The following is a 17469-nucleotide window of genomic DNA, read 5'->3' as shown; positions in this document are numbered from 1 at the left end:
CCACGACCCTTCACGTTTAAATTGATTAAATTAGCAGTGCGAAACATACATTAGTCATTAGTGAAATTTATTGAGATGCAAAGAGTAAAGACTGAATTCAAGCAACCAGTACTCAAAGTCTACTTACTACTTTACACATATATAGGCTACTGGAAACAAAAAAGCACACACATTTATTCAGTGTGATTGATGCGACTGCTTTCTGCTACAAAGCAAGTCCAGCCGTGGCTCAATATCTGTTAATTCTGGTCTCAAGGCGGTTTCAATGTTGATTAGGCTGGAACGATATTTTGTTTCGATTGTATTTGTACTTCGTGTAAAATTGGTATACGCTCTGCGACCCCTGAAGTTCGTTACGCGACCCCTTGCGGGGTCGCGACCCCCGGTTTGGGAAGCCCTGCATTAGGCGCACGATCAATTTATGAGGAAAAAAAAGGATTTAAATTGCACCTTATGGTCCGTAAAATACGGTACCTCATTTGCTCTCAAAACAATCCCTTGCATCCTCCATATCATGAAAATACACGTGGCTAGATTAGTGGCTCTCAACCTTTCGTGGTTCGTGGCCCCCTGCTCATCAATAAAAATGTAGACTGTTCATTTGCAAAACACTTTACTTCGCTACTGCATGTGCAGTAGCCTTCTGGCACAAGCACAAAAACATGCGAAACTTCTGTCTCGCTTTTCCTCGTCGTCCCGTACTACTACACCATAGCTCACTAGTGCTCAGCATCTGCATGTTGCCCCTGTAGAACACCCCCATGGACCCCGGTTGAGAAACCCTGGACTAGATAGAGCAAATACAAGTTCATGTAAAATCAGAGAATAGTAAAATGTTATCAACATGTCTATTAAAAAGTGATCAAAATTGCATGCAAGCATTTGTGCACTATTTGTATGAATGATCACACTCACCATAACTCCCTTGCATAATGTGACGAAAAACATCTATGGCTACACAAATTTCTTTGTCATGTCAATTCAATTCAATCCAGTCAACATCAATGACCACAACTTCTGTGAATTCATAGGTAACATTGTTTGAAAATGTAAAGAAAATTTCTGTAGCCTTTTTAATGCAGAAATAATATCTAATGATATAGAGTAATTTGCAGAACATGTACGATTTTATTATATTTTATCCAGGCTATGTGTTGACAATTTTGTGATATGTCGTCTCAGCTCTTGCTTATGATAATGATTCCATGATAATGTTGCGAAGTAGCAAAAATTGAATCAACAAAAATGACAAATAAATTTATGTTTAATTAGAGTATAAGCCTATGCCTTTCTGAAAAAGACACTCTGAATTATTATACTTTTTGTATTTTATATATAAAAGCATTTGTGTATCTGGTATGAAGTCTTCATATAAAAATGTAAATTTCACCTCTTCTTATAACATTAATTTTTTTCTAGTGCTTAGTACATAGGACAATTATTACTCTTTTTGCACATATTATGGAAGTAAGTGTTTGCAAAAAAACATCCACTAATTTGTCCCGTCAGTCACAAAAATAGCACATAGTTTGATAAAAAATGCATTACTGATATTATTGTTTTTCTTTCCACATAGCTATCTCCTACATTAAGCAGGACATTCTCACAACTAAAAGCTTTTGGCATATATATCTTAACTTTAAATTTGTAGGTGAACTAAAATTGTCCTGTCAGTCACGTGACCGACGGGACAATTTTTGGTCTGAACAAACATGATTAAATTTACTAAAATTACTATTCTGTGTTTGGATAAAACCATTTGTTACATAACAATGGTAATTCTTGATTTTAAATTGTCAGTCAAACAAAGGATATGTATTTAAATGTAACAACTGAACAAGTTATTTCAGTCACTGTGGTTTTGTTAAGCTGGAGTTGTAGAGCAGTATGCAGCTTGATAGTTTTTTGTAATGACGAAATGTTGTATAAGTTGTATATAAATGTATTATTTGTTTCCGAGAAAGAAATAAAATCCCAAATCCCAAATCCCAAAACTAGATGAAATGTGGCACCCAAATGATATTGAAATTGAAAGAATCCCCAATGCCAGGGATGCACACTTTTTTAAACCAGTTACGCCAAACGAAATTAGGTATGCTGTGCATTCGCTTGTGAATAATGAACAAATGGACTGTTTTTCATTTATTGGGTCAAATGAATTGTTAGTTCAGCCAAAAGGAGGAAATAATAAAGATTTTGCTATTGGATCTTAGGTTAAAGTAAAATACTTAGCAGAAAACTTTTATGGGCTTGTAATAAATAAAATAGCTGGTGAATATAAAATACAATGCCTAAAAAAATCAGATAGCTCATCTTTAAGTTATAAACTAGAACCGGATCATGACACTGTTTGGTACACCAAAGATAACATTCTTAGTCAGATGAAAGATGTATCAATTCTTATAAATAGCCGAGGAATGCATAACATAGCTTAGAACATATAAAAATCAGATGCTAAAATATATTGTTATTTTAGTTTTAAAGTTTTCTAGATTTGAGTTGTTTACGGTTGTCGTTTTTTTTTTATTTATGTTTACTAGTTCAGATGCATTTCTTCAAAAGTTGCAGGGCATATATATTTTATTTGTAAGTCAATTTGCAATTTAAAATGATTTTATGGACAAAAATGTTATTTTTATACAGTGCTATAGAAGTTTATTGTCATGTTTTTACAGCTTGCTATTTTGTTAGTTGTTTGAATTGTCAATTTGTATTTTCAATGTTTTACTGCACTTTAAAATTGTTATTCAGATTAAAAAACTAATTAAATTTTATTTAGTTTTAGTTGTTAAATTGAGTAGATGATTTTATTTAATACTTGATCCAAAAACTGTGAGTGTCCTTTTATTACTTCAGATGTTGTCCCGTCAGTCACATACAAAATGTCCCGTCTGTCACGTACACAATACACTATAATTTTATACTTAGTAATTGCAGCCAAAGTTTGAAATTAGTTTAAAGCACAGTTCGGGTCAACAATGAAATCTACAAGTAAACACCTTGATTTATCAAAGAATGAGATAGAAATTTGTTATCAGTTACACTGTCCCAAAAATGCATGTTAATTTCTGTCCCGTCAGTCACGCTAACAAAAGGTGGTTTTCAAAACTTTTACTATATTATTTTACAAAAATTTATGATGCCATTTCATAACATGCAACTACCATTAACTGAAAACACATTTCTTTTTTTACAACCTTATATAAAACTAATAATAATGCATTAATAATTTTAAAAATTCTATCTTTTGTCCCGTCAGTCACGCTGGTTTTGACCTATGGTCTTTTTCGGAAAGAGAAAGAGTAAATATTCATGACCGAATGTTGATGAACCAAGATTTATAAGAAAAGTTTGACCTTTGGGTGAACTTAAATTAATTGCTTTGCTGAACTCAAATAATTGAATAAAATCCTTTTGTACTTGTTGTTGCGAAGTTGTCGTATGGTTTGATGATATAAACAGATTGTCCTCTGCAAGTGTTCAGAAAGTTCATTATTGCATGTTCATGTTTTGGTAATGTTGATCTGCAAATGCTCTTGACAATTTAGATTATTTCAGTATGATTTTTTTTCATCCAACTCGTCGCTTCGTCAAAAGACTTTTTTCCTAAGTTACGTTTTCATCTTGTTATTCTTAATTTTGATATATACCGTACTTTGATGAGGGAATTACTCAGGGATGAGGGATAAGTTTAACATGAATAAATCTGCTCTGATTGTGCAAATTGTAGCAATTTGGTACAGGTCTGTTTCAACTCTCCCCAAGTTATAGTAATGAATGTTATCAAGGAAATGTTTCAAAGAAAACGGATCAAAATTTCTTCGTGTCACACTTTTAGTCCCAGAACTTTTTGATAAATGTGTGGGCTTTTTTTAGTAACATTTTTAGACTTACTGAACTGTATGCTAATTAGTATTTGGAATTTTAAAAAGCTGAAGCTAGAATTAATTTATGACATGTTACAACACCACGTCAGATTGGCCAGCTGAACAGCTGTATTTTGCTTTACATCTTGTTCAGCCTACAGTTCGTTTATTTTTATTGTTGATTTTAATAGTTTCTCAGTCAAAAGCAGGTATGCCTAATCTTCTGAGATAGTCAGGTTTGAAATACATTAACATAAATTTATATCAGATTGTTAGATATCTCAGCCACTCAGCAATTCTGTCAATTTGTGGTGTAAATCGTCTTATGAAAAGAATCAGAAAATATTTTAAAAGCAGTACTTTTTGATATTTTCTGTTGAAATAAAAATGATAGAAAACAGTGGCAGACTCAGTTTTAAGATTCTAAGATTTTAAGGGCATGTCAACCTACCATTAAGTACCATGTGAAAAGTAAGATATAAAATTTTCGGGTTTATTTTTGATACTTGTTTTAGCTTGCAATAAAACATTTTGATGTCTTTAGCCCAATTAAAAATATGAGGTGTGCATGTGACATGACAAATTCATCACTTATGTGAATGCAGTATGCAGAATGGCACATTTAATGAGTTTGTTGAAGAAAACACAGACATGGTCAGCCCTGCTTGCTAAGTCATTGATACAAAGTGGCATATGAGCACGTAGAATTTTGTTCTGGTATTTGGATGGACTCTTGCTGTTTATTGTCCAGACAATGACTTAGTAGGTTAGTGGGCTTAATTCATATCACGCAGTCAACAAAATTGCCAAACTATGTATTTGTTTTAAACTAGTTAAAAGTTGGTGGCTGCTGAATGTGGCATCGAAACGTTATCTGCATTGTGATTATTGCCAGGACTGTTGAATACTTATTCACAATTTCACATCTATGTTTTTACCAAAATAAACTTCAAGCAAAATGCAGCTGTATTAAAACTTCAGTTACAGTCGCTGTATAGGCTAAGGTGAATGCTGTTCCTTTTATTATTCATTTATAGTTCCCAGCATTCTAACTATTAAAAATTCTGTTATGCAAAGAGCATCTGACATTTCTCAACCCAAAAAGACATGAAAAGACGATGGTTTCCTTTAATGAAGAGCTTGGAATTAACGGTGGTAGAAAACTTCGTCACGAATGCAATGAAGATAATGAAATGGTTCATCTGTATGTTTAATTTCGATTATTTTAGATTAATTTGTATTTAGCAGCTTATTAAATTATATTTAGCTTACTTCAATTAAATATATTTAATATGTAAATTAGAAATCATAGAATCATCATAATCATAGACATTTCTTCATAAAGCACACTCAGACCCAGTACTTTTGGACAAACTTGTTTGCTTATTTTGGGTAATATCTGTATATGAACTGTATGCTAATTAACATTTTGAATTGAAGTAAGCTGGTTTAAGACTTGTCGCAACACCTCATCAGACCGCCCATCTGAAAGTAGCTGTAGAAACTCCTCAACTTAACCTAAGTTAGAAAATTTATTGACTTTGTAGAACTTGATAGGCATGGTGTAAAATAAATGAATGGATTACTTAACAACACCCTGTTGTCGTTGTGTCAATACTTTGCGACTGATCGGTATATTGTCTATGTTGGAATTGAATATGACTATGTGCGTTTTTGATGAGCTAATGTAGCAACATTCCATGTAGGTATTAACACAAGGACTTAAGCTTAAGTTTTCTTATTTTTACACCAGTTAACGGTCTTTGTTTTGAAATCCCTGCTGAAAACTTTGCTATTCATCTAAAAACTAGTTGTCAAAACTTGATATGAACTGTTGCATTTGGACATACTACCATGATTCAAGTAAAATGTGTTGTAGTTGTTGTTTCATACAAAGCTGCGCACGAGCTCACTCAAGTTTGGGCACAGTACGCTTTTTTAATAGCGGAACGACAGACATGCTCTTTCGAAAGGGTTATCCACTAGTTGGGAAGTTGTTGGAGTTGCTGAACAACTAACCGTACCCAATCCATCCTGGGCAGTGGAAGTTCAGTGAGGTTGGAGTTAATAACGGTGATAAAATTGCAAAGTCTGGCAGGGCTTTTTTTGCCACCCCACGATCCACTTGTTGATTGCCAAAGATGCCTTGATACTTGAATTTTCAACTTGTTGTAAAAGTTACTGTGCAGCTGGTACATGTGCCCCCAAGTTGTATGTTATAGGAGGCAGAATATCGGTTCACCCTCCTGGTTTCGATATTTAGTCATTTATAGCTTATTATGCCAGTGTCAGAGACCGACCAGAGCATTGTTGGTGACATTTCTTAAATTGCTGTCATCATAGGATGAACCAAGGGACAAGGGGCAAGATGTGTTCCATTGTCTGAATCTCTAGTCCACATTCACACATTGGGTCATGGGCCATGTTCCATTTTGGCTTTGGTTCGTTCAACTCTACAGTGGGCCCTGTTTAGGCAGCATCAGTCCCCTAGGGTAGAAGTCTGTTGAGATTTTTCAGAATGGCCTTGGATAATAGACTGTTGTCTTAGGTCAATATCAACTGAGTGACAGTTCGTTTGAGTGAAACATTGGTAAGTACTGTTCAAACTACAGTAATGGGTTAGGGTGATGGTGAGGGTTAATTACGTCACTCGAATGAATAATTTATGTCATAATTATGTCACTCAAATACTGTCACTCAAATGAATTGTTACTCAGATGATATACAACCGTTCCAAACACACAGCTTCTGGGTTAGTTTGTTGTAATGGCAAAACTTTGGCAAAGCTCCGGCGAGACTTGACACTTTAGTTAATGTGTGCAACTACTTTTAAATTAAAGTTGTTTAATTTTTCAGTATTAATATCGATGTCTTAACCAAAGTGCAATAGATATTGTTTTTCGAAGTCATTCTTTCATATACAGTAGAAGGGATAGGCATAAATGCACTTCAAGGTAATTGGTGCGTTGAAATCTAAAGGCAGCGTGATAATTAGAAAAAGCGCAAAACGAAATAAAGATAACAAATTGAGAAGAAAACAACAAAGAGAGGATAGCTGCAAGAGCAGAACGCGCAGCACCGAACAGATAAACATGAGTGAGATAAAAAAAGGGTGAAGGTTTGAAATGAGATAATGAAATAAACTTGGATATGCAACATCGGCCTTCTGTAAACGCCTCAAATATGACATAGTAATGCAATTCCTCTGTTTAATGTGGTCACTAACTGTCCAGCCGATTACCGGTGTCAAATTGCAGAAGTCCAAGGAACGTATTCAGCTCTTGTGCTACTTCTACTGCAGTACATAAACCTTTTAAATGTTCAGCTTAATCAATTCATATTTGTGACGAATTATAATTTAATGCGTATAATTTCATTTTGTTCACCTTTTGAAAACTGAAGTATGACAATAATAGTTGGCATTAAAAACAATACAAAGTTAGTTTGAGCGATTTCTGAAAATTTGTAAACAACTTCCAAAAACTAGTAAAAAATGTAGGATGGTTGTAGTATCAACTGAAACTTATGATAAATATAATGTTTTCTACTGTTTTCACTCTTGGATTTCTTTCTACGTATCCATAAAAAAGCTTAGCAAGTTTTGTATTTAACGTCAGTAGAAGAAATAGCTTGCCTTTGTTGGTTGTGAAGATAAATATGTATTTATTGGAGGTTCAAACATTTTTGTTCCCTAACTTCTTTTCAGCTGTACCAACAATGGCTTTCCTTCTTTTCGTCCGTGATTCTGTCATGGATGCGAGCCAATATTAAACAGGTGCCAGGCCACAGTTGGCCCGCAGGCAGTAGTTTGAATACCCCTGATCTATATTACCGTTATCTTTATCTGCTGTCACCTTTAATACTTCCTGGTGTTTTTTTTTATTCATATCTTCAATCCAGAGCCATCTATATTTTTTCCATGGCTATAACTTGTAGGCAGTATTATCAGATTTGAGGCTAGTTTTTAGAACAAAAACCTTTCACTGTCATTGTGGCCTTGAGAATGTGTAGAATTATTATGCATGTGAGAAGGTGTAGAATTATTTGCTTGGTAATTTTTTGCGGCACACATCACCTGCCCTTTTTTTCACTCGCTGACATTGGCATAAACCAGAACTGTCTCCTTGAGTATAGTAGGCTTTTTATCATAATGTAAAAAATTTTGCCGGTTGTTACATTTCGTTTTAGTCCAACAAACCATAAGTTACTGTTATAAGTTACCATAGTTAATTTTACTTAACTAACAGTGTTTGACATCTGCAAACGGTTTATGACTGAGTTCGTCAATAAACATTGTGCTTGATCAATAACTATGCGACAATCTGCATTGGTAATTTCTCTTTCAAAGCAAGACTTCTATTGTATGCTAACATCATTAAGCAGTTAATAACTACAAAGACCCAGTGTGACATATGTGATAAATAAGCCGGACAGAAAGATCATAAAACATCCAGCCCACTTGTAAGTCTTTCCACGCAGCTTAAACAGTAATAATATGCTGTACTCATCTTGGCCCTTACTGCATTATTTAGATTGAGTTACTACAGTGTGATATTCAGAAATATGTTACTGTACTTGCTAACATCTTAAATTAGGAATGTCTCAATGATGAAATACTGCATTTGATGATTTACATAAAAACTTAAATTTTTTCAAAATCAATCGTAAGTTTTCAGTTGGTAGGAAGTTTCAAATTATTTACTTTCTGTAGAAATTATTTCTTTTTTTGTGTAATGTTTCATGCCAATTTTTGTCAAAAACTGAAACTTGGTTGGGATTGTAATTTTGTGGAAAATATGACAATATTACTGTGTAATATGTGGAATTATGCTACATGTCTTTTGTTCCAAACTATTTTGAAGTTTCTTTTTATGATTATTATTATATTTTGTTGCAGTTATTCTGGTTGAAGGAATTTAGTTATACCTTTTTTAATGCAGATCCAAAGAACATTCAAATGTTTCATTATGCACTACAAGTAGTGAAACAAATATTGCAACTGTTACGTCAGGTAATACCTACGAACAATTTTACAAGTTTTATGTAAAACTCGTAAAGCCGCTTTAGTTTTAGTGTGTAAGTACTTATTTTGCTTTCCTTTGAGTTTTCTGTTTTAGCAGGACATTATTAATTAATTTTAGAGTTAAATCAGAACTATTTAATTTCAGAAGTGATTTGTCTGTCATAGTCAAAAGTTATTTTTTAATTTTTTGCTTCATTAAATGACCTTTGTCCACACAGATATGTGGATGCAAACTTGCTGCTTGCAAATGCACTGTTAATAAATTAAATTTGATGCAATGAACTATACATACAGAAACACCCAAATTGTCTGACACTTTATCACAACATTTTTATGTTAGTTTTTGTCCATTCGCTCACTTGAGTGTTAGTGTTATTTTAACAGGAGAAGGTATATCATTAAAAAAGGTTCAAAAGTCACTGCACTAAAAATATTTATCATGTTACTATATGATTCTCGGATGTGACCACGTACTTCAAGCATATACGCAACAAAATATTTCATTGATTGAAACTTCAGTTAAAGTATACCCAGAAAGCATGCGCATTTAATTTCAAGTTTTTACTTTCATTTAATTATAATTTAATATGTAATATCTGATGGATGGCACCTTTCCTTTGGTAAAAAGATTCCTGTTACTGTATTTATTTTCATCTGCCCTGCTCCAGCTAATCCACATGCAGCATCTTGTAAGTTCATCTGCTTTGTTACCTCCTATTGATTAAAGTAATACCATTGGTACGCTGTCAATTGTCCCCACTTAAGCGCCAATATTGAATAACAGGTCACGTAACGTACCTCTACATACAACAAAATAGCCATTCTCAAAAATTTAAAGCCCAACCATAAAACTTGAAACATATTTTTGCCAGTTGTAAGAGATTTTCGGAAGTGATTGTAGCAAATACTTCATACAACGCAAATGCAAAAACAGTACATATGCAAAAAAGTGATGAGGATTACTTACTGTGGTTGTTTTAATTTGTAATTTGGGTCTGCTTCGATACAATAGACACTTCTCAATCATCATGCTATGGCAAATTGGTTTTTATTGTAATAGCTGTGGTAGACCTTCCCTCACGCAAGGCATTGTTATTGGAATAAGTGTTGCTGTCCACACTTCTTGCATTTTGTAGTAGACTTTTGTTTCAGCTGCCAACGCAACCCTTGAAGTTTTCTCTCGTGCTTAATAATACATGAGCGGATGTTTACACCCCCATTACGTCGATGTGCCTCGTTGCTGTTGGGTTCATCTCACTGGTGAAGGTCATTGGGTCTTCCTCTGCTCAGCATTTCATTGCATATGCTTTGCATAATTTGCCCCAACAGCACTTGTGCAGTTGGCCCCCTCGCTGCCACTTTTATAAAACCTTAAAGCTAATCGAATGCTAGCTCATAAATAGTCTTCACGTTTGCTTAATGCTGTAACCAGTTATCAACCATCATTAATTATTATCGATTAGTGCTTGCTAAATTAAACAAACCATAAATATTGTTTACTGTAACTAGCATGTACAGAAATTTTTTATAATTTAAATTACACTTTTGAAACTGAGCAGTTCTCCATACTATATATATTTTTAAATTTCATTCGATTTGACCTATGCTCTGAAGAAGAAGAATTTGATTCTCATCCGAAACGGGTAGAATAAATTAGCCGAAATAAAGATTATGCACATGGTTTAGTTTTGGAAAAACAGGCATGTGCACAACGTGCCTTGTTGATCACTTTACCCCACTTTGATATGTGTTTGATATGTTAGATATGTTTTCCTACTATATGCCAATTATAATTGTACTTAACATAAAATGTATTATTTTTGTTGTGTATTGAATTTTTGTTTTTCTAGTTACCAAAAATTGCGAGCTGTCTGGCAGTGACTCTAGTGGGGGTATGTATTAAAGCAATAATTTTTTGTAAACTAAAGCTGCAGTGAATCATGCACAAGTGAATGCAGCCAATGTATTTCTAATTCGATAGCAACAAAGCCTATAAATGGCAATTTTATATACTTGAACAGTTGCGTATTTAATAGTTTAAGTTTGACAATGGATATTTTAAGTGGTCAGTAGGAGTATTTAAGTTGTACTGTATTACAAAGTGTGACTGAAAAGGATATCAAAGTACAATCAACTAATGAAAATTTATATGCAAGTAATTTTGTTTTCGTTATAACAACACCTTTCATTAGTTGAAAGGCCCTTGCGATGAAGTTTTCAACCCATAATCTTTGTAAATAATAACAAACGAGATTTTTTAAAGTATTCTATACCAATAAATTTACTTTTAAAAGCTTAGTTTGGCTTGTATTTGAACTTTCTTTTTGCCCTGTGGTGCGACTTTTTTAGTGGACTCGCAAAATATATTCCAAAATTTTGGATTTTCCCATTACATAATGAGCACCAACTTTACTTTCTAGAAATTTTAATTGCAAGCAAGTTAACTACAGTTTTATAGCGAACTCAGCTAATACAATACACTTGCCTTCACAATAGTTAGAATCTGCAGTTGATTGTACATTGAAGGTAGAAATAGGTTTTGCTGTATCTATAGTATTAATTAATCCAAACTAAGCCATGCAAGAAGCATGCTGTCCAAAATACACAGTAACTATTGCAGTACAGATGTCATAGTTTAAAATGGTTTTGTAAACTTATAGTTTACTAGTAGATTGGCCAATCATACAGTAACACTCAAACATTTGGCTTACTGGTTCAGAACAGCCAATAACTGAAAATTAAGCTTGTGCACACTTTCTAGATGTGGGCTACTATGCTATTATAAGGCCTCAGATAACCTTGCCGACAAATTCAGCAATTGTTAATTTAACCGGGTTTGCCCACACCAAAGATGGGGCAAGTGCAGCAACTTTGTTTTAAAACAATATTTGTTGCTAGTTTTGGTTGGTAAGAGTTTTGCTCTCACCGTCCTTGTTTCGTTTTGCATTTTCTATTCGGGTAGAAACTTCTATAATCGTGTTGCTGTACTTCAAATTACAATGCATTATTTATATTTAATCATATATATGCTTTGCCCCTTTCGTGACAATGCAGATGATTTCTGAAAACGTTATCTGAAACAATATAGGTACAACATTGATATCGAGTAATGAGAAACTATGCCACACTTTTCACTATGGTGTTCACTGTGTCTTTAGTATGACTACTTTAGTTTTCTCATTTCTGTAAAATCCAGGGAGCCATGACCACTCATCTCACCGGGAATCGACGCCAGTAGTACAATAGCTTAGTTAGGTCTAGGTAAGTGTGCACAATAGCACTAACAACTGCCTTCCCTTTGGACTAGGCTTGGCCTATTACTACTGGTACTATGCCAGGCTTGCAAAAGATTTTTTCAGACAAAAAAACGCCCAAGTCTATTCGCTAAAAACTTTAGTACTAAACACCAACAAATACAACTCCAAACTTTTCAAGAAGCAGCCAACCTAATATCGAACACTATAAAAGAAAAGCCTTACGCCCAACAGCTGTTTTATCTGAGCACATGCTACAATTTTCTTGTGATATCACCAATTGCAGCCTGCTGTTTTTGAGTAGCACCTTTGAATTTTGTGACGTCATGTACTTAGTGATGATTGATTTAGAGAGGCTTGTTATTGTTGAACAGCAGCCTGCTGCTTTCAGCTTTCTGTTCTTTACCAATCAATAATTGACAAGCTGCTGTGGTGATGTTTATCGCTGGGTTGGTGTTCATCAAGTAAAGAACAGCAGACTGAGATTGCCCTATAAACTCTACACTTGGTTGCTGCTGAAAACTGGACAACATACTGTTTTCTTTATATCAATGGTGTCTAAGGTCTACATGAACATAAACTACCTTATCCCCACTCACACAACTAATCTTTATCTACATTTTTTCTGAAAACCTATGCACACTTTTTTTTTTAAATTGCCGCATAAACCGCTTTCTTTGTTGAAAAACTATGCTGCTATTGATTACATCATGAACAGCAGCCTGTCAATCACTGAGCAACAAACAATAGCAGGGTATTATTGGAAAACAGCAGGATGCAGCACTCTCTCTATGGCTTATGATCCTGCTTCCTTTCACCGTGACAAATTTGGTGCTCGTGACATCATAGCCTCAGACAAAAGCAGACATTCTCGGCCCACGTGAAATTAGCTTGCTGAAGTTGGTCCATATTTTGGATGTTTAATGTCTTGTTAAAACCTTTTTCGGTACAACAACTACTTCAAAATAAACAAATTTCATTGCAGAGACACTTTAAACAGTGCCTGTTTGCGGTATCAGCTAAATCAAGTTTTTAATTGATAGAAGTATATTAAAAACCTAAAAGTATTGTACATTTAGCCATGATTAGTCAAACTGGTATTAGTGAAATGCTATAAAAAATATATATATCAATGCTATAGAAAACCAAAAGGTCAGGTTAGTTTTTGGTGTAAATGTGGCAAACGTTAGATTTGATTAAAAGGTAAACTAGAATGCCGTTGACTTTCCATCCAGATTAGTGACATAATGCCCAATATACTGCTACTAAGTTAAGGCTAAATAAATATTAGCAGATTCAAAAGCAGTTATATAAAGCCATTTTTTGTAAATTTTTTGTTTTGAGTTTGTCAAGTTTGTTACTAATTTGTCAGGGATGGAACAATACAAACCCGCATACATTTGCTAAGTATGGCCTGGGAGATTTAGGTGACCCTGAATACAACATTACCAGTGAATTTTTTATTTTCAACAAAAAATTATATGATGAGTAAGGATGGTGTAAGCTAGAGTACATCGTGTAACTGATGTAGACATCGTGTATGTAGAGAAATAAATTTTTTAAAATAGTTATAAACTTTTAGTCAGCTAACGTTTACTATTTTTGCATATGGACTTAGAACTACATCCACCTGGATCTCATATGCCATCTCTGATTGGTTGTCCTGCAACCAGCGACTCAGACAGTGATTCTTCGACTTCCGGATCAAATTCGTACATAAGGTTGTGGTCAATTGCTGGAGATTTTTTGTGGTATTTTTTGCAAAAATGCTGTAATTAGATGATTCAGCATCAACGTTTTTAGAGAAGCTGAAAATCCATCCTGTGGATCTTCTGATAGGGTTGCCATGAAACATTCATTAGAAGTTTGTCATTTAGAAACAACTTATGATCACAGGTGAAATTTCTAGCGTTTGTCATTCTCGTATAGCTACCCAACAATTTTATAAGGTCAATACAGTACTATACCACAATAATACAATTTAAGATGTGAGAGCCGTTGTCAGATATATCAATCACTTTCCTAACGAATCTAACACTTTGTACTGCAAGTGTTTAAAAACTAATGACACAGCTTTACATTTTGTCACCAGACAAATATACAACTTAATCTTTGGTTACGATTGATCTCCTAATGACAGTAAACTCAGTTTTTACACGTTTGTAGAAAGGCTGTTACTTTAAAATATTGGCACATAAACTTTTATCTCACTTAGAGTTTTAGTGTTTTTTAATATTATTTAAGGTTATATTTTCAGCCGTATTTGTTTGTACAGCATGTCGTTTTTTCAGCAACATTAAGGAACTGAATTTTGGCCGTTCTTTATCAGTATTTCCAGGTCGGTCAAATATGATTCGAGGAAGAATTTAAATATATAAATTCTGGGGTTGATGTAATCACTGATATTCTGCAAGAGAAATAAAGGATAACACATGCAAACGTTAGACAGACAAGAGAAAACAATTATGCCAGTGTGTGAGGAAAACATAAAATTTTGCTTAAATATTCTTGTTCATTTTGTAATCTTTTAACAACAATTTGGCCAGTTATAACAAATTAACACAGGAAATTTGCAATTTTTCTACCTTTATATTCGGTTTACATCAACCACAGTGATAAATGACAAACACTGAAGACTATATTTTAGAATATGTCTCATTCATCAAACATATCCTAGCGAAAAGGCACCAATATACTGTATTCCCTTTAGTCAATTTAGCGACATGAATTAATTATTTATGAGCCAATTTAATCATTGGCCACTCCTGCTTTGAAAAATGCTCGAGTAGGTTGTGACTTAGGAAAAAGAATTATTGGTAATTTAGATTGAAAGAATTGGTTGGCATTTAATTTAATAGTTAAAGTGCGTTTCTAAAACCTTTATACAGTATGACAGACTTTAAATAAGAATTAATTATTAATCGCTCATTTCAAAATTTTTTAAATATTTTACCACTTTTTTTATCTGATTTACCTAATTCATGTGTTACCGTTGCAATGACTTTGTGTATACCCAGAAACTAATGATGCTACGTCCCTGCAAAATATACAGTTCTGTATATCGGTCTTTCTGACTGATACAGAATTGATGCATACTTAAAACCGAATAAAGAATACAAAAAAATAATGTTTTAGCCGCAGCATATAATCGAGAAAAATAACAACAGATACCCTCTTTAAGTGCTTTTCTAGTCCTTGATCATGTTACAGAGGCGTAAGAAACGACTTGGATACAACATTGCTTTCTCACAAAGCCGTGTTGGTTTCTGTGGAAACTGGAACTGATATGAACACATATTCAAGGCTCACAGATCAACTTTTTAAAGATTTGCAAACTCTTCAAAATAATCTTAACCATGTCAATAACGAAGAAACAATGAAGAAGGTAGGTGGGAATGTGGCATGTTGTTACACTTTTTTGGTTTGATAAATGTGAGGTCCCAAATATTTATTGTGTCAGTGCAGTCGCGTAGTTTAGAGTTTTTAACTTGGTATTTTGGTAAGCTTCCACATTTCAGTTCAAAGAAAAGAATTATTGGGCTAGGGAGATAAGACTTTTCATTTACTGCGAGATATTGCCTTACTTCTTGTCACATAGAAATCCCAGTTCAAGTATCAAGGTCAGTTGCTAAAGGTCATTGATCACTATATTCATGTCACCGAGAGGTGCACAGTCGAGTTGGGGCAACAACAACAGAAATAAAGTACAAAATTGGCAATGGGGCAATCATTTGTGCTACTGCGAAGAGCTCTGTTTTATGTACAGTCCCGACACACAGCCACCTTCGTCCACAACCAAAGAACGCTGCAGCTTAATCGTAATTATCTTTTTTTTCTGACAGTCACTGAACAAAAATTATATCACTAACTAAATATTAAATCATTAAACCACTGGCGCGGAGGTTTTTGGTTATCGTTTGATGCACAACTGGATCTGTTTTCAACAAGAAAACCATTTTTAAAACAGTTAGCAGAAAGGAGTCAAGATCAGAGCTTCTCAAACCTTTGGCGGCCCCGTTTGGGGGTCACAAAACAAATTTAATTTTTATAAATTGATTTATTTTTTATCTGTTTTACTGTTTCCATTACGAGATTCTTTTATTACTGCAGGCTACAGTTAGTGTACTTCTGTGGATTGTGTGCACTTATATGATTTAGCCATAGACAAAAATAAAACTTGAGATTTGTAATTGGACGTTTATTGTTTTAATATCATTAACGTGTAGGCTACCTATCAAGGGGTTGAATAGAAATTACTTGTCTAAAATGGGGTCGCATACCCAAAACGTTTGAGAAGCCCTAGTCAAGATTATGCACTTGGAAAGGATTAGAAGTGTTTATATTTTGAAAGGTCACTGCTGACAACGAAGAAAAACAAGAGGTAGAATGGCTGAATACATATAACATGTCTGCTGTTTGAATTCTATTTGTTGCAGTGTTTGGAGCGCCTGGCTTATAGAATTGCTACCCGGGTTGGATGCTCACAACGCTACCATTGTATTGACCTTGATAAAGGCATAAACGACACATACTCCTGTCCAGTGGTTCCTGTAAACAGTTCAGATTTCAGCAGTACAATATAAAAAATCAATAAACCAAATAAAAAGTGTGTGTCAATCAGAAAATGCACTAAGACAAGTTCGGTAATCGCTGCTTGGGCTTTGAGGAATCATTGCCATGTCATGCAGAAACTTTTCTCAGTCCGAAGACAAATATTGTGATACGATACAATGAAATTAACCTGAAATTGTCAGTGTTTTAATCGCAAAATATAAAAATATATAGAAGTGTGAGTTATCTTTGATTTTGATATTTTTATAGATTGCGTCCATTATACAAAAATCTGGGATATATACTGAAGATACCGATGGTATAAAGTTCGATCTGTGCAGACTCGATGAAAAGACAATTCGTAAACTGCAAAAACTTGCAACGCTGCAGTTAAATTCGTAACAGCCTTTTGTTTGGTACAATGTTTTCCCATTTTAATTGGGATTAGATTATAATATGTTACATTGTTGTATTTGTACACATATAGGCCTACCATGAAATCGAGCCATTTTGCAGCTGTTGAATATATAAATCACATCACAAATTTTGTGGCAAATCATGTGAATAATTTCAAGTTAGTTCAAGTCAATCAAACTTTTTTGAAAACAAAATTTAAACACTATATAAGTATCCTCTAGCAGTCTAGCTGAACGTAGTTGCAAAAAATACGTACATTGTTAACAGGGGAATTTAAGGAGTCAGTAACCTATCTAAAGAGATAGGCTTTCCAGTGCAAAGTTATTAAATCAACGTGCTGTTACCCGTACACACGTCA

At 34.1% G+C, this 17469-nt stretch overlaps 1 protein-coding gene and 1 long non-coding RNA gene across 4 annotated transcripts in view; one reads left to right on the top strand and one right to left on the bottom strand.

The window, feature by feature from the left end:
- LOC143446123 (uncharacterized) overlaps positions 1-17250 on the top strand; it is a 50181-nt gene extending 32931 nt beyond the window's left edge. For all 3 annotated transcript variants that reach the window (XM_076945621.1, XM_076945620.1, XM_076945622.1), the window contains 7 exons: positions 4944-5070; positions 8807-8877; positions 10740-10781; positions 13762-13864; positions 13947-14039; positions 15354-15528; positions 16965-17250. In XM_076945621.1, the coding sequence (XP_076801736.1) occupies positions 4944-5070; positions 8807-8877; positions 10740-10781; positions 13762-13864; positions 13947-14039; positions 15354-15528; positions 16965-17096 (743 nt within the window). In that variant the 3' untranslated portion in view covers positions 17097-17250. The remainder of the gene's footprint in view (positions 1-4943; positions 5071-8806; positions 8878-10739; positions 10782-13761; positions 13865-13946; positions 14040-15353; positions 15529-16964) is intronic.
- LOC143446369 (uncharacterized) lies at positions 9472-10307 on the bottom strand. Its single transcript, XR_013113923.1, has 2 exons — positions 9857-10307; positions 9472-9603 (listed from the first exon to the last, which is right to left on the bottom strand). It is a non-coding gene; the product is annotated as an uncharacterized LOC143446369 (long non-coding RNA).
- Positions 17251-17469: the final 219 nt, after the last annotated feature.

The sequence above is a fragment of the Clavelina lepadiformis genome, chromosome 2 (genome assembly GCF_947623445.1).
Source record: "Clavelina lepadiformis chromosome 2, kaClaLepa1.1, whole genome shotgun sequence".
Classification (NCBI taxonomy): domain Eukaryota; kingdom Metazoa; phylum Chordata; class Ascidiacea; order Aplousobranchia; family Clavelinidae; genus Clavelina; species Clavelina lepadiformis.
The sequence above is the reverse complement of the archived record's forward strand: the minus strand, read 5'-3'. Positions and strand labels throughout refer to the sequence as shown.